This window comes from Hippocampus zosterae, chromosome 13 (genome assembly GCF_025434085.1).
Source record: "Hippocampus zosterae strain Florida chromosome 13, ASM2543408v3, whole genome shotgun sequence".
NCBI lineage: Eukaryota > Metazoa > Chordata > Actinopteri > Syngnathiformes > Syngnathidae > Hippocampus > Hippocampus zosterae.
Genome location: NC_067463.1, coordinates 3,321,239 through 3,343,181, shown reverse-complemented (window position 1 = coordinate 3,343,181; position 21,943 = coordinate 3,321,239). Strand labels below are relative to the sequence as shown.

The 21,943-nt window shown below is 51.2% G+C and overlaps 2 protein-coding genes across 2 annotated transcripts in view; both read left to right on the top strand.

The window, feature by feature from the left end:
• The window catches only part of LOC127613022 (lecithin retinol acyltransferase-like), a 102,440-nt gene extending 98,300 nt beyond the window's left edge, over window positions 1-4,140 (top strand). The window contains exon 3 of the mRNA XM_052083909.1: window positions 4,131-4,140. The gene's annotated coding sequence lies outside the window, so the exon portion shown is untranslated. The remainder of the gene's footprint in view (window positions 1-4,130) is intronic.
• On the top strand, window positions 1,712-7,882 carry tlr3 (toll-like receptor 3). The gene is made up of 6 exons (XM_052083851.1): window positions 1,712-1,750; window positions 1,896-1,972; window positions 2,673-3,089; window positions 3,399-3,593; window positions 4,585-6,440; window positions 6,886-7,882. The coding sequence occupies exons 2-6, from the start codon at window positions 1,946-1,948 to the stop codon at window positions 7,121-7,123; spliced, it is 2,733 nt and encodes a 910-aa protein (XP_051939811.1). The 5' UTR covers window positions 1,712-1,750; window positions 1,896-1,945; the 3' UTR covers window positions 7,124-7,882.
• Window positions 7,883-21,943: the final 14,061 nt, after the last annotated feature.

The window sequence follows — 21,943 nt, the reverse complement described above, 5'->3', positions numbered from 1 at the left end:
CGATATTGTGCTCTACAAATACCATTCAACGAATTAATCAGCTGTCCAAAATTAACACCTAACATGCGTCATGGTAAACTAGTTATCAATTACCTGAATATCGCCAGGGTTACAACGACAATCAAGTTGGGACAGGCAGTGGGCACAGTTCAGCGACTACAATCCTTCACGTGCATGTCAGCCTTTCTTCCCTTCCTGGCCTGATTCTCACACGCTGCATATGTTCCCGCGTGTTTTCAGCTAGTGTGGCTCTTGAAGTGACAGTGCTACAATTTTTTACTACAAACGTCTAAGTAAGGTTTACGTGGTTACTTTTGGATACTCCTGTATTGCAGTTTTTGTTATATAAACAGTTTTTGGACAGTATATTTTTGTATTTTATTAATTGTGTTGTTACACGGGCATTTTGTCAACATACTTACGGTTTCATAAAGGACATGTACCATGCTCAATTCCCAAATGAGAAATTTCTGTTATCAGGACAAATTGGACAGCGCAAACACGAGTCCGTACTAGAGAATATTTACTGCACATACAATTTAAAAATTGTATTAATTTTGTATTTTGCCATTTTATGATTTATTTGGCATTTTTATAATAATAATAATAATAATGCGCTGGTAAGGCTGGACAATCGAAGGTAAAACTGCCACAAAAAGCTATCCTAGATTATCAAGTGTCATGTAAGTGTAAAAATAACCGAACCACTGTAAAATGGAAGAAATTGCCACCATAGAGACGCACACAAAAAAAAATCAATGGCACTCATTTAGAAAGTTGTGCTGCCCTCTAGTGGTCTTTTTCAACAATCCCCCAGCCTACCCCAGTTGTCTCTGGGCGAGAGACAGGTCGGTGGCCTACACCCTGAACTTGTTGCCAGCTCGTCTTTTCCGGTCCAATTGACTATTTAATCTCTCCATCCATGATACATCCAATCATTTTGCGTACTACTTGTCCTCATTAAGGTCACTTGGAACACTGAAGCACAATTTGGAGTCTTGAATCAACCCAAGATGTTTTTGAAATGAGGGAGGAAGGAATATCCATCCATCCATCCATTTTCTGAACCGCTTAATCCTCACTAGGGTCGCGGGGGGTGCTGGAGCCCATCCCAGCCGTCTTCGGGCAGTAGGCGGGGGACACCCTGGATCAGTTGCCAGCCAATCGCAGGGCACACAGAGACGAACAACCATCCACGCTCACATTCACACCTAGGGACAATTTAGAGTGTTCAATCAGCCTACCATGCATGTTTTTGGAACGTGGGAGGAAACCGGAGCACCCGGAGAAAACCCACGCAGGCCCGGGGAGAACATGCAAACTCCACACAGGGAGGCCGTAGCTGGAATCGAACCCGGTACCTCTGCACTGTGAAGCCGACGTGCTAACCACTGGACTACCGGGCCGCGGAGGAAGGAATAGACTGTTGTTAATGCTCGGTATTGAGCAAAAAAAAAAAAAAATCAGGCTGATTCAGATTTCTATCAATAGATATGTTGCGAAATTTGTTGCTGCCTGCATATAAAAAGAATTAGAGAAGTTGCTCTACCCTGTGAATGTGTGTTTGTGTGTGTGTGTGTGTGTGCGTGCGTGTATGCACACACGCGTGAGTGGGCATGTGTTTCAAGGCCAAAGTACTGTATGTAGAAGCACCGCCCAATCGTGAATCTGTCCAATAACTTTTCTGTTTGACCTGTCAAAATGTTGCCCAGCAGACAACTTTCGTCCTGCCATTTTGGAATTGAAAAGAGTAGGTTTGGTTTGTGTGTATGTGTGTGAGAGAGTTTTGTTTTGTGCACACTATACAAAGTGGAGCTCCGAAAGTAGAAGTGAAAGCAGAAACAGAACTCACATGTCTGTGCTTGCTTGGCTCTGACGGGGCTCATTTATTGAAGTCTCAGATTTCTGCACTGTTGAGGAAATCGGACATCTCCGTTTGGAAACCATGAGCTGCGGAGATGGGAAAAAAATGGTAAGAACTGGGAGGAAATGACAAATAACTGAATAAGTAGAATGTAATTCAAAGTTTGGGGTGCTTTTGGGTTGTGTGAAATTGATGATGAACAAAAACAAATGGTTTTGATTAATTGATTGGAAATGTGACTTTGTATTGCATTATTGCGAAACAAAATGCGTGTATCTGCAAATTTTGTGCGCGTGTGTGTTTTTTTTATACCCCGCAAATAATTCATAACAGCAGTCTATAAAAATACATTAAAATGCAAATTATTGATGTTGATATAAATTTGTCTATGCTGAATGTTTAGTTTTAAAAAACATGCTCTTGGTTGGCGATAATAGACGTATTGAAATATTGTCAAGTCAAACTGAACTTTTGTTAGTGAGCAGGCTGTTATATATATATATATATATATATATATATATATATATATATATATATATATATATATATATATATATATATATATATATATATAAATCATGGAAGAAATTCTGAATATCATTGTCCACAATAGGGTCATTAAAATAAGTTGCTCCGTGTTTGCATTTTAAAATTTTTTTTCAATTCACCCTTGATGAGTATTTTGTCACAATTTAGCAAATTTGGAAGGAGCATAAAACCCACAACAGAGACAGCATGACACTGATCATTGATTTTGAATGTGTCCTGAAAAGACCTTGGAAAACCTTTTTTCCAACCATCCCTACAGGTGGTCCTTCTGTGCCACTTCATGTTGGTTTCCCTGCCTGAGGCCTCCCAGAAGACCCCCTGCCGCATCCAAAGCACCAAAGCCGACTGCAGCCGCCTGAGCCTGGCATCCGTGCCTTCCGACCTCCCCGGCAACATCACTGGCTTGGATCTTTCCCACAACCGACTGAGCCAGGTCCCGCCGGCTTCCCTGGCCCCCTACGCGGGTCTCCTGGACCTGGATGTCAGTTTCAACAGCCTCACCAGACTGGATGGCGGGTTGTGCCGGGCGCTGCCTCGGTTGCAGACTCTCGCCGCGGACCACAACGAGGTGCACGTCATCCGGGAGGAGGATCTGAGCCCATGCGGGAGCTTGACCGAGTTTCGCTTGTCGGGCAATAGGCTGAAGTTGAAAGGGGAAGTCTTCGCGGGGCTGCAGGTATACGAGAATCTACTATTGGGGGGTGGGGGGCTTTCGGATCACTGTGACGTGTTTTTACCTTTTCCTCACAGGCAGAGGTCAGAGTAAAGCATATACAGTGTACAAGTATGTGCAATGTTGAGTATGTCTTCACGAAGGCGAGTCAGTACTTGTGCGAAGCAAGTCATTCATCAAGTCATGCAATGTTGCTCATTGAAACAGATGTTGGACTTTTAGATCCAATTTCAGTTGTCAAGATTTACCCAAGTCTGAAAATCAGCTACTTAAATTGTCAAGTCTTGCGACTCCTCCACCTCTGCCTTTCAGAGTCTGAAATTCCTGGACGTGTCAAAGAACAACCTCAACTCGGCCAAGCTGGGCTCCAGGCCTCAGATGCCCAACCTGGTGGAGCTCAGGCTGGGATCCAACACATTCTCAACCTTGGCCAAGGATGACTTTGCTCTCTTTAGCCACTCGGAATCTTTGCAGGTCCTCAACCTGGAATCCGCCACAATCAAAACAGTAAGTACAACTATGGAATGTATCTTCGCTTTCATGCGTTTACTTAGGGATGGGTGAGTACTGATACCAGGCATCTGTATCGAGCTGATACCGGGCTTATTTTAGGGTATTGGGTACTCATTTTAGGCTGTCGCTACCAGCCGCGGATACTATACTGCGGCGGTTTGATATCGCAGAGTCAAAACGTCTTTGTTCACAAGTTTTTGTCTTTGTGTTTAAAGACATTTTAAGTCGGAAAGCAGTGGCTCTGGTTCATTTTGTGCACAATTAAAAAAATTTTCTCTTTAATAAATGCGTTTTTTTTTAAAGTCTTGAATTTGCAAAAAGAAAATGCTATTTTTATTTTTCACCGGCAGGCTGATTGAAAAAACGCTCTAAATTGTCCCGCGGTGTGCGTGTGAGCGCGGATGGTTGTTCGTTTCTGTGCGCTCGGCGATTGGCGGGCAACCGGTTCAGGGTGTCCCCTGCCTAATGCCCGAAAAGAGCTGGGATGGGATCCAGCAGCCCCCCCCCCCCGCGTCCCTTGTGAGGAGAAAGCAGATCGGAAAACCCATGGACTAATGATGGGTTCGGTGAACTGGTTGGGTTCGATACCTCTAAGTTAAGGTTAAGGTTAAGAAGCACTGTCCTAGAGGTATCGCTTTTCCGTAACGGGGAGGACTCAGAGTGCAAACTCGTACTTGTGTTTGAACAAAAGCGGCATTGAAGATCCCGCCCCGTTACGGCTCCTTTTAATTTTTGTTCCAGTTGTTTTGCACTGAGGCTAATGTGCTAGGTCGCTTTGCTCTGACACTTGTTGCATCGTGCGTAATACTGCCACCCACAGGACGACAGTGGAACAGCACCAGCCGACACGTCATGACTTTTCAAATGAATCTGAGACCAATGATCAGACCTGGGTGTCATCTTGGTCAGGACACGCGGGGCATGCGGTGACAAGTTTTGCGTTCCATTTAGCCACCGTCAATGTATTTCACCCCCCCCCCCACAGGTGGAGCCCGGTTCCTTCCAGCCCATTTCCCACTTGCACATCTTAATCATGGACGGGAGCAACATGGGAACGACGTCCATCTTCAAACTCTGCGCTGCGCTGTCGGGAACGTCGATCCGGAAATTGTCCCTGCAGAGAATGAAGCTGGTCACGCTCACCAACGCCACCTTCAAAGAGCTGCGGCGAACCAACGTCACCTCGCTGGACCTCTCCGGCAACGGCTTGGGGAAAATCGAAGAGGGCTCGTTCCGGTGGCTTGGCAAACTGTACGCCCTTGTTTTGTCGGACAACAACGTTAAGCACGTGACCAAGCGGACGTTTGAGGGTCTTGACAGTTTAAAGCAGCTGGACTTGAGGAAAGCTCTGGTGAAAAGTCATACCTCCGCCACGCCCATCATCGACGACTTCTCCTTCCAGCTGCTGGGCGCCCTGGAGACTTTGTGTTTGCAGAGGACGTCGGCGCGGGGGATTAGCGAGCACACCTTCGCGGGCTTGAAAAGTCTCAAATATCTGGACCTGAGCTGGAGCAGCTACGCGTCGCTGAAAATGATCTCCAACAGGACACTCGCTTCGCTGGGCGGGTCGCAGTTGCTGAAGCTCAACTTGACGGCGACGGCCGTTTTGCAGATCCAACGCGGCGCCTTCTCCCATTTGCGGAACCTCACGCACCTTTTTCTGGATTTGAATTTCATCAAGCAGACTCTCAGCGGGGCAGAGTTCCAAGGCTTGCATGGTCTCCAGGAGCTTCATATGTCCTTCAACCACCAAACCATCACCCTCAGCCCCGCGTCGTTTGTCGGGGTTCCCCTTCTCAGGGTGCTGACGCTGAGTAAAAGCCTCACGGCGATGTCCTTGAACTTGGATCGCTCGCCGTTCGAGCCCTTGTCCAACCTGGCCTACTTGGACCTGAGCAACAACAACATCGCCAACTTGAGGGCCAACTTACTGAGCAATCTCGTCAACCTGAAGGTACTCAAGCTGCAACACAACAACCTGGCGCGGCTGTGGAAGGACGTCAATCTCGGGGGGGCCGTGCTCTACCTGAAAGGCCTGCAGAACATGACCAGCCTGCAGATGGACAACAACGGGCTCGACGAGATCCCCGCCGAGGCGCTGAGCGGGCTGAGGGACCTGCGTGAGCTCAGTCTTAGCAACAATCTGCTCAACAACCTGAAGGACTCGGTCTTCGACAGCCTGACCTCCCTGAAAGTCTTACGTCTGCAGAGGAGCCTGATCACGGCCGTGAGGCCCCAGGTGTTCCGTGTTCCTTTGGCCAACCTCAGCGATCTCCTGATGGATCGCAATCCCTTCGACTGCACGTGCGAGAGCATCCTGTGGTTTCTGACCTGGTTGAACACCACCAACACCACCAGCGTTCCTGGCTTGAGGGAGCGGTACACGTGCAACACGCCGCTGGCTTACTTCAACCGCTCCATCGCAGATTTCGACCCCCTCTCCTGCAAGGACATGGCACCATTCCGAGTGCTCTACATACTAAACAGTACGCTGGTGACGCTGCTGACGGCGATGGCGCTTCTGGTGCGCTTTCACGGCTGGAGGATCCAATTCTACTGGAACATCCTGGTCAATCGGGCTTTGGGCTTCAGCGACACCGCGGCGGAGAAGGGTCGGCAGTTCCAATATGACGCTTACATCATCCACGCCGAGGTGGACGGCGGCTGGGTGGAAAGAGCCTTGATGCCCCTTGAGGGAAACGCGTGCAAGTTCTGCCTGGAGGATCGGGATTCGGTGCCAGGGGAGTCCCAGATGGAGTCCATCGTGGAGAACATGAGGAATTCCCGCAAAATTCTTTTTGTGGTCACCGAAAGCCTCCTCAGCGATCCGTGGTGCAGACGGTAGATTTTGTTTTGTTCTTCTAAAACCACTTGTTGTAAAGGATGCCCAGGTTAACAAAGGACGAGCATACAAGGAGGAGGCTGTGATATGACGACTGTAAATCCGCCCCAAAATCACACAGGTTAAAAAAAATAAGCCTCCAAAAATGAGATGATTGCAAACCCACAGCATTTTAACAGGTTAACACTCAACTGCCCAAAATAAATTTCGACTATCAAAGTTAATTTTACAGGGTAAAATAAGAATATCAGAAACGCCCCGAAATGACACTTTCAAATAATCCCACATAAAATTTGTACAGGCTAAAATAAAATGAGAATAGTTCCGCATCTTAACAAACTGCGACAATTATTCCCCAAAAAGCAAAGTTTATTAAAAAAAACACCAACCGTAAATATGGACATGCTTACTTTTTTAAATTGGGCTTTTGTATCCTGCATGCAGCTTCAAGGCTCATCATGCATTGCACCAAGTGATGGAGGCCAGCACGGACTCTGTGATCCTGGTTTTCCTCCAGGACGTCCACGACTACAAGCTATCACGCTCGCTCTTCCTGCGCCGCGGGATGCTGAGGAAACGCTGCGTCCTCCACTGGCCCGTCCACAACGAGCGAGTGGTCGCCTTCCGCCAAAAGCTGCTAATCGCCCTCAAGACGACCAATCGATTTCCACCCCTGCTTTGAACAAGTCCCAGAATCCCATTACGTTCCGTAGGTCATATTTTATCCAGTAACATCAAAGTTCTCACAATCTCGAAGCATCATTCCATTCTCTGAGAATCTGAGAGATAAGAAAGAATGGCTGTATCTTAACTTCAGTACTATTTGATACAGCGATATCACATAAAACGTCACCATGTTTGTTTTTGTTTGATTGTTCATTGCAGCGTCATCGTTTGAAATGGTCAGAGTGACATGTAGTGGCCATTGTTAATTACTACGCCTTACACTTTCTGATTTTGAATTGAATAATATACTTGCTTGTCCTCATTAGGGCAGCGGCTAGCAGCTAGCCGGTCTTGTCCTAAATGACGATTTCGGTACACCCTGAAGTCTACGTGAATCAACTGTGTGTAATTCTACTCCTATTATTTGACACCAAGCACACGCCCGGCCGGGAAAGAAGGGTGTGGCTTTACCGGATAAAACTGCTGTTCGAGCGCCAGCTATCCTGTGGGAAACTTCGGAAGGAACCAGCTACTAGACAGTTCGATTAGTCTTTCGCCCCTATACCCAGGTCGGACGACCGATTTGCACGTCAGGACCGCTGCGGGCCTCCACCAGAGTTTCCTCTGGCTTCGCCCTGCCCAGGCATAGTTCACCATCTTTCGGGTCCTATCGCGCACGCTCAGGCTCCACCTCCCCGACGCGGCGGGCGCCCGGAAGAGTCGTACACCGCGAGGCCGGGATCCCACCTCGGCCGGCGCCGCCGCCGGCCCTCACTTTCATTGCGCCGGGTCGGGTTTCGTCCGGCCCTCCGACTTCTTCCAGGTCTCCCCGGGGGATCCCGAGTCGACATAGTCTCTCCAGCATGTCCTGGGTCTTCCTCGGGGTCTCCTCCCGGTGGGACATGACCGGAACACCTCACCGGGGAGGCGCTCAGGAGGCATCCGAATCAGATGCCCAAGCCACCTCATCTGGCTCCTCTCGATGTGGAGGAGAAGCGGCTCGACTCCGAGCCCCTCCCGGATGACTGAGCTTCTCACCTTATCTCTAAGGGAGAGCCCGGACACCCTGCGGAGAAAACTCATTTCAGCCGCTTGTATTCGGGATCTCGTTCTTTCGGTCACGACCCATAGCTCGTGACCATAGGTGAGGGTTGGGACGTAGATCGACCGGTAAATTGAGAGCTTCGCCTTTTGGCTCAGCTCCTTCTTCACCACGACAGACCGATACAACGTCCGCATCACAGCAGACGCTGCACCGATCCGCCTGTCAATCTCCCGCTCCCTCCTACCCCCACTCGTGAACAAGACCCCAAGATACTTGAACTCCTCCACTTGGGGTAAGATCTCCTCCCCGACCCGGAGGGGGCACTCCACCCTTTTCCGACTGAGGACCATGGTTTCAGATTTGGAGGTGCTGATTTTCATCCCAACCGCTTCACACTCGGCTGCGAAACGCTCCAGTGAGAGTTGGAGAGCCCCGTTTGAAGGAGCCAACAGCACCACATCATCTGCAAAAAGCAGGGATGCAATACTGAGGCCCCCAAAACGGACCCCCTCAACGCTTCGGCTGCGCCTAGAAATTCTGTCCATAAAGGTTATGAACAGAATCGGCGACAAAGGGGAGCCTTGGCGGAGTCCTACCTCCACTGGAAACGATTCCGACTTACTGCCGGCAATGCGAACCAAACTCTGACATCGGTGGTATAGTGACCGAACAGCCCGTATCAGGGGGTTCGGTACCCCATACCCACGAAGCACCCCCCACAGAACTCCCCGAGGGACACGGTCAAACGCCTTCTCCAAGTCCACAAAACACATGTAGACTGGTTGGGCGAATTCCCACATACCCTCAAGGACCCTGCTAAGGGTGTAGAGCTGGTCCACTGTTCCACGTCCGGGACGAAAACCACACTGCTCCTCCTCAATCTGAGGCTCGACTTCCTGACGGACCCTCCTCTCCAGCACCCCTGAATAGACCTTACCAGGGAGGCTGAGGAGTGTGATCCCTCTGTAGTTGGAACACACCCTCCGGTCCCCCTTTTTAAAAAGAGGGACTACCACCCCGGTCTGCCAATCCAGAGGCACTCTCCCTGTTGACCACGCGATGTTGCAGAGGCGTGTCAACCAGGACAGCCCCACAACATCCGGAGCCTTGAGGAACTCCAGGCGGATCTCATCCACCCCTGGGGCCTTGCCACTGAGGAGCTTTTTAACCACATCGGAGACTTCAACCACAGAGATAGGAGAGCCCACCTCAGAGTCCCAAGGCTCTGCTTCCTCCAAGGAAAGCGTGTTGGTGGAGTTGAGGAGGTCTTCGAAGTACTCTGCCCACCGGTTCACAACGTCCCGAGTCGAAGTCAGCAGCGCCCCATCCCCACTGTACACAGTGTTAGTGGTGCACTGCTTCCCCCTCCTGAGACGTCGGATGGTGGACCAGAATTTCCTCGAAGCCGTCCGGAAGTCGGCTTCCATGGCCTCACCGAACTCTTCCCACGCTCGGGTTTTTGCCTCGGCGACCACCGAAGCCGCGGCCCGCTTGGCCAATCGATACCCGTCAGCTGCCTCTGGGGTCCCACAGGCCATAAAGGCTCGATAGGACTCCTTCTTCAGCTTGACGGCATTCCTTACTGCTGGTGTCCACCAGCGAGTACGGGGGTTGCCGCCACGACAGGCACCAACCACCTTACGGCCACAACTCAGATTGGCCGCCTCAACAATAGAGGCACGGAACATGGTCCACTCGGGCTCAATGTCCCCCGCCTCCCCCGGAACATGGGAAAAGCTCTGTCGGAGGTGGGAGTTGAAACTCCTTCTGACAGGGGATTCCGCCAGACGCTCCCAACAAACCCTCACAATACGTTTGGGTCTGCCAGGACGGACCGGCATCTTCCCCCACCATCGGAGCCTACTCACCACCAGGTGGTGATCAGTTGACAGCTCCGCCCCTCTCTTCACCCAAGTGTCCAGAACATGCGGCCGCAAATCCGATGATACAACTACAAAGTCGATCATCGAACTGCGGCCTAGGGTGTCCTGGTGCCAAGTGCACATATGGACACTCTTATGTTTGAACAAGGTGTTCGTTATGGACAATCCGTGACGAGCACAGAAGTCCAATAACAAAACACCACTCGGGTTCTGATCGGGCGGGCCGTTCCTCCCAATCACGCCCCTCCAGGTCTCACTGTCATTGCCCACGTGAGCATTGAAGTCCCCCAGCAGAACAAGGGAGTCCCCAGCAGGAGTACTCTCCAGCACACCCTCCAGGGACTCCAAAAAGGGTGGGTATGCTGAGCTGCTGTTTGGTGCATATGCACAAACAACAGTCAGGACCCGTCCACCCACCCGAAGGCGGAGGGAGGCAACCCTCTCGTCTACCGGTGTGAACCCCAATGTACAGGCACTGAGTCGGGGGGCAATAAGTATGCCCACACCTGCTCTGCGCCTCTCACCGTGAGCAACTCCAGAGTGGAAGAGAGTCCAACCCCTCTCGAGAGAACTGGTACCAGAACCCAGGCTGTGTGTGGAGGCAAGTCCGACTATATCCAGTCGGAAATTCTCTGCCTCACACACAAGCTCGGGCTCCTTCCCTGCCAGAGAGGTGACATTCCATGTCCCAAGAGCTAGCTTCTGCAGCCGAGGATCGGACCGCCAGGGTCCCCGCCTTTGGCTGCCGCCCAGCTCACATTGCACCCGACCCCTTTGGCCCCTCTCATGGGTGGTGAGCCCATGGGAAGGGGGACCCACGTAGCCTCTTCGGGCTGTGCCCGGCCGGGCCCCATGGGTGTAGGCCCGGCCACCAGGCGCTTGCCAACGAGCCCCACCTCCAGGCCTGGCTCCAGAGGGGGGCCCCGGTGACCCGCGTCCGGGCAAGGGAAACCGAGATCCATTTATCGTAATCATCATTGGGGTCTTTGAGCCGTGCTTTGTCTGGCCCCTCACCTAGAACCTGTTTGCCATGGGTGACCCTGCCAGGGGCATAAAGCCCCAGACAACTTAGCTTCTAGGATCATTGGGACACACAAACCCCTCCACCACGGTAAGGTGACGACTCACGGAGGGGATTCTTTACATTGAACAACAATATTGTTCAACAAATTTTAGTAAGCCAGTCTGTTTCACATTTCCATTTTTATTTTAATTTCAACAATCTTAAGAATTTCTTTTGGTTCATTTGAAACAGGTATATCACATGCAACTGCTTATTCACTTGACTTTTTCTTAAACAGAAGTCTCCTGAGTGCAAATTGATTGATTTGAAACATAAAATGTATCACCATGACTTTTCAATAGTCACAAAACCTTTGACTCGAACAACAGGGAAATGAACAAGCAATACACATATCCACAACTGCAAGGATCATTTGAAATATGACATATCAGTCAATATAAACAGGGAGTGATGTCTTGTTAACTCGTGAGTGATGCCCTCTAGTGTCTAAATGCTATTACTCATTTAGTGAATGCTATTACTCATTTAGCCACTAGAGGGAAGCAGTACTCTATGAAACATCACTCACCAGTCTACGAGACCTCAGTCAATGCAACACGTGTTCCATTGCGCCCAACCTGCGGGCCAGACGGCACTGATTTTATGACAGGGGCCGAGGGCCGGATGAAATTCGACCGCGGGCCGGACTTTGGACATGGCTGGTTTAGAGTTTGCTCATTCCAATTACATTACTCGAAAGAGTCCTGTATTGTTATTTTTCGTCACTACCTCCCCGTGTCGGGAGTGGGTAATTTGCGCGCCTGCTGCCTTCCTTGGATGTGGTAGCCGTTTCTCAGGCTCCCTCTCCGGAATCGAACCCTGATTCTCCGTTACCCGTGGTGACCATGGTAGGCGCAGAAAGTACCATTGAAAGTTGATAGGGCAGACATTCGAATGAGACGTCGCCGCCGCGGAGGGCCGGCGATCGGCTCGAGGTTATCTAGGGTCACCAAAGGGGCCGGGCCGGGGCTCGGCAGCCGAGTGCGGCCGAGGAAGAGGCCTCTCGGAAGGAGTGAGAGATTAAAAAAAGCCCCCGTTCAGTCTCAATGGCGGGGAGCGGGCCGGCTCGGCGGCGGAGAGCGGGCCGGCCCGGCGGCAGAGAGCGGGTCGGCGAGGCGGCCGAGTGCGGCCGGGCAGCAGGCCTCTTGGACAGATTGAGAGATAAAAAAAGCCCCCGTTCAGTCTTAATGGCGGAGAGTGGGCCGGTTCAGGGGCGGAGAGCGGGCCGGCTCGGCGGCCGAGTGCGGCCGGGCAGGAGGCCTCTTGGACAGATTGAGAGATGACTCCGGTTTCGTCTCCATCCTCATCCTCTTAGACTTGAGCGCTGCCTTTGACACAATCTCTCACCCGATCCTCCTCAATAGACTCTCCTCCATTGGTCTCTCCCACACTCCCCTCAGTTGGTTCCACTCCTACCTCACTGGCCACACACATTTTGTCCAGCTCAAATCATTCACCTCAAATGCCTCCCAGTCACCACAGGTGTACCACAGGGATCTGTCCTAGGTCCACTTCTCTTCATCATCTACCTCCTGCCTCTTGGCCATATCCTCCGCAAATTTAACATCCACTTTCACTGCTTTGCTGATGACACTCAGCTCTACCTCTCCTGCAAGCCAAACTCCATACTCCCACCCCCCTCCCTAACCTCTTGCCTCTCCGAACTCAAAACATGGTTCACAACAAACTTTCTTAAATTAAATGCTAATAAAACTGAAGTCCTCCTTCTTGGCACCAAATCCACTTTATCCAAAGTAAACAGTTTTTCCTTCAACATTGACAGTTCCCTCGTGTCCCCCTCACCCCAGGTTAAGAGTCTGGGTGTCATCCTGGATAGTATGCTCACCTTCCACTCACATATCAACACCATCACCCGCACTGCTTATTTCCACCTCCGCAATATTACCAGACTTCGCCCTTCCCCCACCCCCCGCACCACTGCTATCCTTGTCCACAGTCTTGTCACATCCCGCCTTGATTACTGCAACGCTCTCCTCTTCGGTCTACCTCAAAAGTCCCTTCATAAAATCCATAAAATCCTCCGAATGTTGGGAGGAACTCACTTCCTCCCAACATTCGTAATATTGACTCTCTTTCCTTATTCAAAACCCAGCTCAAAACCCACCTATTCAGACTTGCCTACCCGCCTTAAATCTTTATTTATTTATTATTTTATCCGTGTTTTACTATTGGTCTTGGCTGTACAGTGTCCTTGAGTGTTGTGAAAGGCGCTTACAAATGTGATGTATTAATTATTATTATTATCAGATCCTCGTCCTCCCTCCGCCTGTCAGTGCCCCCTGCCCGACTGATCACCATGGGAGCCAGAGCCTTCAGTCACGCTGCTCCAAAGCTCTGGAACAACCTACCTCCGGACCTCCAAAACTGCACACCTCTTTCCACTTTCAAGTCCCGACTAAAAACACACCTGTTCAGGATTGCCTACAACACATAGCTCTTCCATTTTATGTCCTGTTTTTATATAACATCTCGTTTACAAATTTTTACATTGTATTTTCTTATTGTTTGTACAGTGTCCTTGGGTGGCATGAAAGGCGCTTTTAAATAAAATGCACTATTATTATTATTATTATAAAAAAAGCCCCCGTTCAGTCTCAAAGGCGGAGAGGGGGCCGGCTCGGGGGCGGAGAGCGGGCCGGCCCGGCGGTGGAGAGCGGGCCGGCTAGGCGGCCGAGTGCGGCCAGGCAGCAGGCCTCTTGGACAGATTGAGAGATAAAAAAAGCCCCCGTTCAGTCTCAATGGCGGAGAGCGGGCCGGCCCGGCGGCGGAGAGGCGTCTTGGTCGGATGAATGGTGTTGGAACGCGGCCAGCGGAAGTCATCTTGAGCACCGCAGGAGAGCCCCCAGCGACGTGGCCGGCGGGGAGGCGTCTTGGTCGGATGAATGGTGTTGGAACGCGGCCAGCTGAAGTCATCTTGAGCACCGGAGGAGAGGCCCGGCGACGTGGCCAAGTGTGGCCGGCGGAGAGGCGTCTTGGTCGCATTGAGAAAATTAAAAAATCCCCCCATTCATTCTCGGCAATACCGCTTGTGTCCGCCAGACTGCGGTGTAGTAGGGAAAAGGCCATTCATTTTAATGGGCGGCGGAGAGCTGGCCGGCTCGGCGGCCGAGTGCGGCCAGGGAGGAGGCCTCTTGGACAGATTGAGAGATAAAAAAGCCCCCGTTCAGTCTCAGTGGCGGAGGGAGGGCCGGCTCGGCGGCGGAGAGCGGGCCGGCTCGGCGGCAGAGAGCGGGCCGGCTCGGCGGCCGAGTGCGACCGGGGGAGGGGCCTCTCGGAAGGAGTGAGAGATTAAAAAAAAGCCCCCGTTCAGTCTCAATGGCGGGGAGCGGGCCGGCTCGGCGGCGGAGAGCGGGCCGGCCCGGCGGCAGAGAGCGGGTCGGCTAGGTGGCCGAGTGCGGCCAGGCAGCAGGCCTCTTGGACAGATTGAGAGATAAAAAAAGCCCCCGTTCAGTCTCAATGGCGGGGAGCGGGCCGGCTCGGCGGCGGAGAGCGGGCCGGCTCGGCGGCAGAGAGCGGGTCGGCGAGGTGGCCGAGTGCGGCCAGGCAGCAGGCCTCTCGGAAGGAGTGAGAGATTAAAAAAAAGCCCCCGTTCAGTCTCAATGGCGGGGAGCGGGCCGGCTCGGCGGCGGAGAGCGGGCCGGCTCGGCGGCAGAGAGCGGGCCGGCTCGGCGGCCGAGTGCGACCGGGGGAGGGGCCTCTCGGAAGGAGTGAGAGATTAAAAAAAAGCCCCCGTTCAGTCTCAATGGCGGAGAGCGGGCCTGCCCGGCGGCGGAGAGCGGGCCGGCTAGGCGGCCGAGTGCGGCCGGGCAGGAGGCCTATTGGACAGATTGAGAGCTAAAAAATAGCCCCCGTTCAGTCTCAATGGTGGGGAGCGGGCCGGCTCGGCGGCGGAGAGCGGACCGGCCCGGCGGCGGAGAGCGGGCCGCCTTGGCGGCTGAGTGCGGCCGGGCAGCAAGCCTCTTGGACAGGTTGAGAAATTTAAAAAAAATAGCCCCCGTTCAGTCTCAATGGCGGGGAGCGGGCCGGCTCGGCGGCGGAGAGCGGGGCGGCCCGGCGGCGGAGAGCGGGCCGGCTAGACGGCCGAGTGCGGCTGGGCCGGAAGCCTCTTGGACCGATTGAGAGATTTTTTAAAAAAGCCCTCGTTCAGTCTCAATGGCGGAGAGCGGGCAGGCTCGGCGTAGGAGAGCGTGTTGGCTCGGCGGCGCAGAGCGGGACGGCTCGGCGGCCGATTGCGGCCGGGCAGGAGGCCTCTTGGACAGACTGAGAGATAAAAAAAGCCCCCGTTCAGTTTAAATGGCGGAGTGTGGGCCACTCGGGGGCGGAGAGCGGGCCGGCCCGGCGGCAGAGAGCGGGCCGACTCCGTGGTCGAGTGCGGCCGGGCAGGAGGCCTCTTGGATAGATTGAGATTTTTTAAATAAGCCCCCGTTCAGTCTCAATGGCAGAGAGCGGGCCGGCTCGGCGGTGGAGAGGCGTCTTGGTCCGATGAATGGTGTTGGAACGCGGCCAGCTGAAGTCATCTTGAGCACCGGAGGAGAGGCCCGGCGACGTGGCCGAGCGTGGCCGGCGGAGAGGCGTCTTGGTCGGATGAATGGTGTTGGAACGCGGCCAGCGGAAGTCATCTTGAGCACCGGAGGAGAGCCCCCGGCGACGTAGCCGGCGGGGAGGCGTCTTGTTCGGATTAATAGTGTTGGAACGCGGCCCGCGGAAGTTATCTCGAGCACCGGAGGAGAGGCCCGGCGACGTGGCCAAGCGTGGCCGGCGGAGAGGCGTTTTGGTCGGATGAATGATGTTGGAACGCGGCCAGCGGAAGTTATCTTGAGCACCCGAGGAGAGGCCCGGCGACGTGGCCAAGCGTGGCCGGCGCAGAGGCGTCTTGGTCGCATTGGGAAAATTAGAAAATCCCCCCCTTCATTCTCGGCAATATCGCTTGTGTCCACCAAAGGGCGGTGTAGTAGCCAAAAGGCCATTCATTTAAATGGGGGGTTGGACATATTGAGAGATGAAAAATAGCCCCCGTTCAGTCTCAATGGCGGGTAGCGGGCCAGTTCTGCGGCAGAGAGCGGGGCGGCTCGGCGGCCGGGCAGCAGGCCTCTTGGACAGATTGAGATATAAAACAAGCCCCCGTTCAGTCTCAATGGCGGAGAGCGGGCAGGCTTGGCGTAGGAGAGCGTGCCGGCTAGGCGGCCGGGCAGGAGGCCTCTTGGACAGAATGAGCGATAAAAAAAAGCCCCCGTTCAGTCTCAATGGCGGAGAGCGGGCCGGCTCGGCGGCAAAGAGGCGTCTTCGTCGGATGAATGGTGTTGGAACGCGGCCAGCGGAAGTCATCTTGAGCACCGGAGGAGAGCCCCCGGCGACGTGGCTGGCGGGGAGGCGTCTTGGTCGGATGAATAGTGTTGGAACGCGGCCCGCGGAAGTTATCTTGAGCAAAGGAGGAGAGGACCGGCGACGTGGCCAAGCGTGGCCGGCGGAGAGGCGTCTTGGTCGCATTGGGAAAATTAAAAAATCTCCCCATTCATTGTCGGCAATACTGCTTGTGTCCGCCAGAGGGCAGTGTAGTAGGCAAAAGGCCATTCATTTTAATATGCGGCGGCGAGCGGGCCGGCTCGGCGGCCGGGCAGGAGGCCTCTTGGACAGATTGAGAGATAAAAAAAGCCCCCGTTCAGTCTCAATGGCGGAGAGCGGGCCGGCTCGGCGGCGGAGAGCGGGCCCGCTCGGCAGCCGAGTGCGGCCGGGGAGGTGGCCTCTTGGAATGAGTGAGAGATAAAATAAAACCCCCCGTTCAGTCTCAATGGCGGGGAGCGGGCCGGCTCGGGGGCGGAGAGGCGTCTTGGTCGGATGAATGGTGTTGGAACGCGGCCAGTGGAAGTCATCTTGAGCACCGGAGGAGAGGCCCGGCGACGTGGCCAAGCCTGGCTGGCGGAGAGGCAGCTTGGTCGCATTGGGAAAATTAGAAAATCCCCCCCATTCATTCTCGGCAATACCGCTTGTGTCCGCCAGAGGGCGGTGTAGATGGCAAAAGGCCATTCATTTTAATGGGCGGCGGAGAGCGGGCCGGCTCGGCGGCCGGGCAGGAGGCCTCTTGGACAGATTGAGAGATTAAAAAAAAGCTCCCGTTCAGTCTCAATGGCGGAGAGCGGGCCGGCTCGGCGGCGGTGAGCGGGCTGGCTCGGCGGCCGAGTGCGGCCGGGCAGCAGAACTCTTGGACAGATTGAGAGATAAAAAAAGCCCCCGTTCAGTCTCAATGGCGGAGAGCGGGCCAACATGTGTTTTTTCCTCTTTTCAGAAAAAGCCTTAATTTAAAAATTGCATTTAATGTCCTCTTTTCTGGAATGTGTTGCAGTCATGAAATTCAAAGTTAATGATTATTTGCTATAACAACGTTTATTCATTTGAATATTAAATATATAAATATATTTTAAGTGTATTCAACTAAATATAGGTTGAACATCATTTGCAAATGAGCAGCCTGGTGGTTGACTGGTAAGAGTGTCCGCCTCACGGTGCAGAGGTGCAGTGTTTGATTCTTATGGCAAGCTGTTTTGAAACACTTCTGATCCTCAATTTGAATGAATATCAAGTTTTATAAAGGATCGTCGGAGATAGGCACTCAGAAATAACGACAAGACACTTCTGGCTACCAACAATAGGCACTTTATTGGTCCCACACAGAAGTGATGACACAGTTCAAACAAGTTGTATGAAGCTAAAGAACTCTTACCGTATGCCATTAGGGTGGAGAGCCAACACCCTCAGCAGAGTGAGCTTTGAGAGTGAGAGTGTGTGGATCGGGAGGGGTGAGTGGCCATTCTCATCCCTCCCTACGCCACACTGTTTGTTGTGTAACCAAGTGGCATTGATCACAATCAAGTTTTGACAATTCAAGCAAAGCAGACTATGAAGTCGTCAAAGCAGGCTCAATAGTTTATCTCTGAAGTCGTCAAAGCAGGCTCCAGTGTCCATCTCTGAAATTGCTTAGGCAAGCAATTCACCAAGTCATGCAATCATATCAAAGCAGTTTTTCACTGAGAAGATATACATTGATTAAAGAAAACATCACAAAATATCTTAATATACCGCAAGCCATTTGAGCATTTATTACAAATCCCTGATATCAAACATAAGTGTGTGTCACTAGTTCGATATCTTCCAGCACTAGTTCGACACTTGGCCACACTAGTGACACACTTTGACAAAATAGTTGCTACAAACTCCAACTAGTCATTCATTTTCAGCAACATGTCAACTTGTCAATCATGGATTATTCTAACATGTGAACTTGTGACACGTGATTTCCTGCACTCGTAAACAAGTGAAAGCTAAAATACTCACTTGTTTACTAGTGGTGGATACAACAGTAGCTAGTTCACTAGTTAAAGCCCCTTGACGCCTTGATATCTAACTTGTGAATGTCAAAAATGTTACCTGTTCACTGGTGATGCCCCAAATATTTACTAGTTGCACTAGTGTGACATTTAATGTCGCACTAGTTCAACTAGTGAGGTCTAAAATAAGAATTAAGAATTAAGAAAACCTTTATTAGTCTTGCAATGGAGAAATTCCAGATTCACAGCAGCAAAGTTATGAAAGGAAGAAGTAGAACAACAAAAAAATAGGAGCTGCTGGAAAGGCAGCCACTCTCGCGGCGCCATTTTGAAGTCAAAAATAACAAAAATAACACAAGACAACACATAGGACAGAGACAGTCGTGCAATCTTCACCACTTTTCTTCATTCACTTTGTTGTCTGAAGCAGTTATAGATGAAAGAGGAGAGGATCAAAGTGTCCTTTCACCAGTGGATCAGAGACATCATGCTGAAAAATGTGCACACGTCTGCTACAAGCAAAGTTTTGAAAGCAAACACGAAGCTGTAGCATCCAATGACGAAAAGAGATTAGTTCACTTCTCCTGTCCCACATAATCCGCTTCAAACTCCAATGTTAAAATGTTCACTAGTAGAACTAGTGGATGCCAAACTGCTCACTAGTAATCTCGTTGCACAAAATATAATGAGGAGGTGGGGCAGAATTGTGGCTGCAGGATTCCTATTGGACCTGCAGCTAAAATACACCAATCGGGATTCAGATTTGTGTGGCCATGGAAGCCGACTTCCGGACGGCTTCAAGGAAATTCTGGTCCACCATCCGACGTCTCAGGAGGGGGAGGCAGTGCACCACTAACACTGTGTACATTGGGGATGGGGCGCTGCTGACTTCGACTCGGGACATTGTGAACCGGTGGGCAGAGTACTTCGAAGACCTCCTCAACTCCACCAACACGCTTTCCTTGGAGGAAGCAGAGCCTTGGGACTCTGAGGTGGGCTCTCCTATCTCTGTGGTTGAAGTCACCGATGTGGTTAAAAAAGCTCCTCGGTGGCAAGGCCCCAGGGGTGGATGAGATCCGCCCGGAGTTCCTCAAGGCTCTGGATGTTGTGGGGCTGTCCTGGTTGACACGCCTCTGCAACATCGCGTGGTCAACAGGGAGAGTGCCTCTGGATTGGCAGACCGGGGTGGTAGTCCCTCTTTTTAAAAAGGGGGACCGGAGGGTGTGTTCCAACTACAGAGGGATCACACTCCTCAGCCTCCCTGGTAAGGTCTATTCAGGGGTGCTGGAGAGGAGGGTCCATCAGGAAGTCGAGCCTCAGATTGAGGAGGAGCAGTGTGGTTTTAGTCCCGGCCGTGGAACAGTGGACCAGCTCTACACACTTAGCAGGGTCCTTGAGGGTATGTGGGAATTCGCCCAACCAGTCTATATGTGTTTTGTGGACTTGGAGAAGGCGTTTGACCGTGTCCCTCGGGGAGTTCTGTGGGGGGTGCTTCGTGGGTATAGGGTAGCGAACCCCCTGATACGGGCTGTTCGGTCACTATACCACCGATGTCAGAGTTTGGTTCGCATTGCCGGCAGTAAGTCGGAATCGTTTCAAGTGGGGGTAGGACTCCGCCAAGGCTGCCCTTTGTTGCTGATTCTGTTCACTAGTCAGCTAGTAAGGTTTAGAAGATCCAACTAGTGTAACTAGTGGACATAATATGCCTTACTAGTGAGCTAGTGATCAATTTTTAAACTGACAAGTTCACTGCTAAGGCCAGAACACCTTAACTAGTGTACCCAGTGGACATTTGGCCCTTACAAGTGAGCATGACAACTGTAACATGCGATCATTCATGTCTCAGTTGCGACTCGAACCACCGACATGTTCACAAGTGGGCTGCATGCAAATGAAGCAGGCAGGACAAGAATTTTGATTGGTCAATATTCAGAGAATGAATATTCAGTCTTAATGCTTTAACCCTTACGTGCCCGGTTCATAATACCTGAAGAAGAAAGTACAGAAGTGATTTTATAAAAACAATTCATACTTTTGATTAATTAATCTCTCTCTCTCTCATATACACACACACACACACACACACACACACACACACACACACACACACACACACAGTGGAAGGCAAAAGCAAAATAGAAAACACACACAATACTAATTGTGTATTAATTATCCATCCTTCCATTTTGTGATCCGCTTTATCCTCACAAGGGTCGCCGGGAGGGGGCTGTGGGGTGCTGGAGTCTATCCCAGCAGTCTTCGGGCAGTTGGCGGGGGACACCCTGAAGCGGTTGCAAGCCAATTGCAAGGCACAGAGGGACGAACAACCATCCGCACTCACACCCAGGGACAATTTAGAGTGTTTAATCAATCTGCCATTCGTGTTTTTGGAATGTGGGAGGAAACCGGAGTACCTGGAGATTTTGCACTTGTAAAATTGGATCGCTTAACACTGTGTGGATACTATACAGCATAGGCGTCAAAGTCAAGGGCCCAGATCTGACCTGCTACATTATTTTATGTGGCCCGTGAAAGCAAATCAAACATGGCAACATCCATGATGATTGCTAACATATATCTCAACATTTAAAATTATCATATGTAATAAAAGAGACAATGTAAGCATTTTGTTGTGATTTTTCATTTGCAATTTCCCTTGCTGTTTGCAAGAACTTTTTGTTACCCTCGTTCTTATCCTGGTCATTTTGTTACCAGCACTTTATCTTGTACTTAATTAGTCGTGTGACCTTATTTTGTAACTAAAGAATTTTTATAATACAATTTCTTTTGGTATACGTTTGAGGGATCCGCTGCTATTCCGGATTAGTCAGGCACCCAAATCGGCTGAAAGTAGACGTCTCATACACAGCGAAGTTATTTGGCAGGCCTCTTGCAGATATGAGCGGCAATTCAGCTGAATCTGCCACCGAAAGTGGTGTCAGTGAAGTTCTTAATCGCGATAAAATATACGATAAAAATTAAATAGTTTGGGCCATATGCCTTTTATTTGGTACTGTGTAACTGAGTGTAAGTATATAATAATGAGAGGGGAATCGAAGATTATATGCCCGAACGTCTTTGGCTATTTTGAGATTAGAATACCTGTACCCAATTTGCTGAAGGTACGATTGAGAGTTGCATATTCTGTTCCTGTATACAGAAACGCAAACACTTGTTCATGGGATACACGGAGTCTGGAGAGTAAGGCTATTCCTGTTGCCGAATTCCAATCATCTTGTACTCCCACCTCATTCGGAATGCTGCACACTGACCAGAATTGGTTTGGGTAATGCACATATAACAGTTTTTCACAGTGAGATTGTATTTTTACCTCCCACCCCCATTTATTACTGTTATTGCTTCATTGGATGTGTAGTCCTGAACTGGTTGCCAGCCATATCACTAATGTTCAAAAGTTCGGGGTCACTCAGAAAAACCTCATGCTTTAAAGAAAAGCAATGTTTGTTTGTATTGTTTAAAAAAAACACTAGCAATGTCAAGA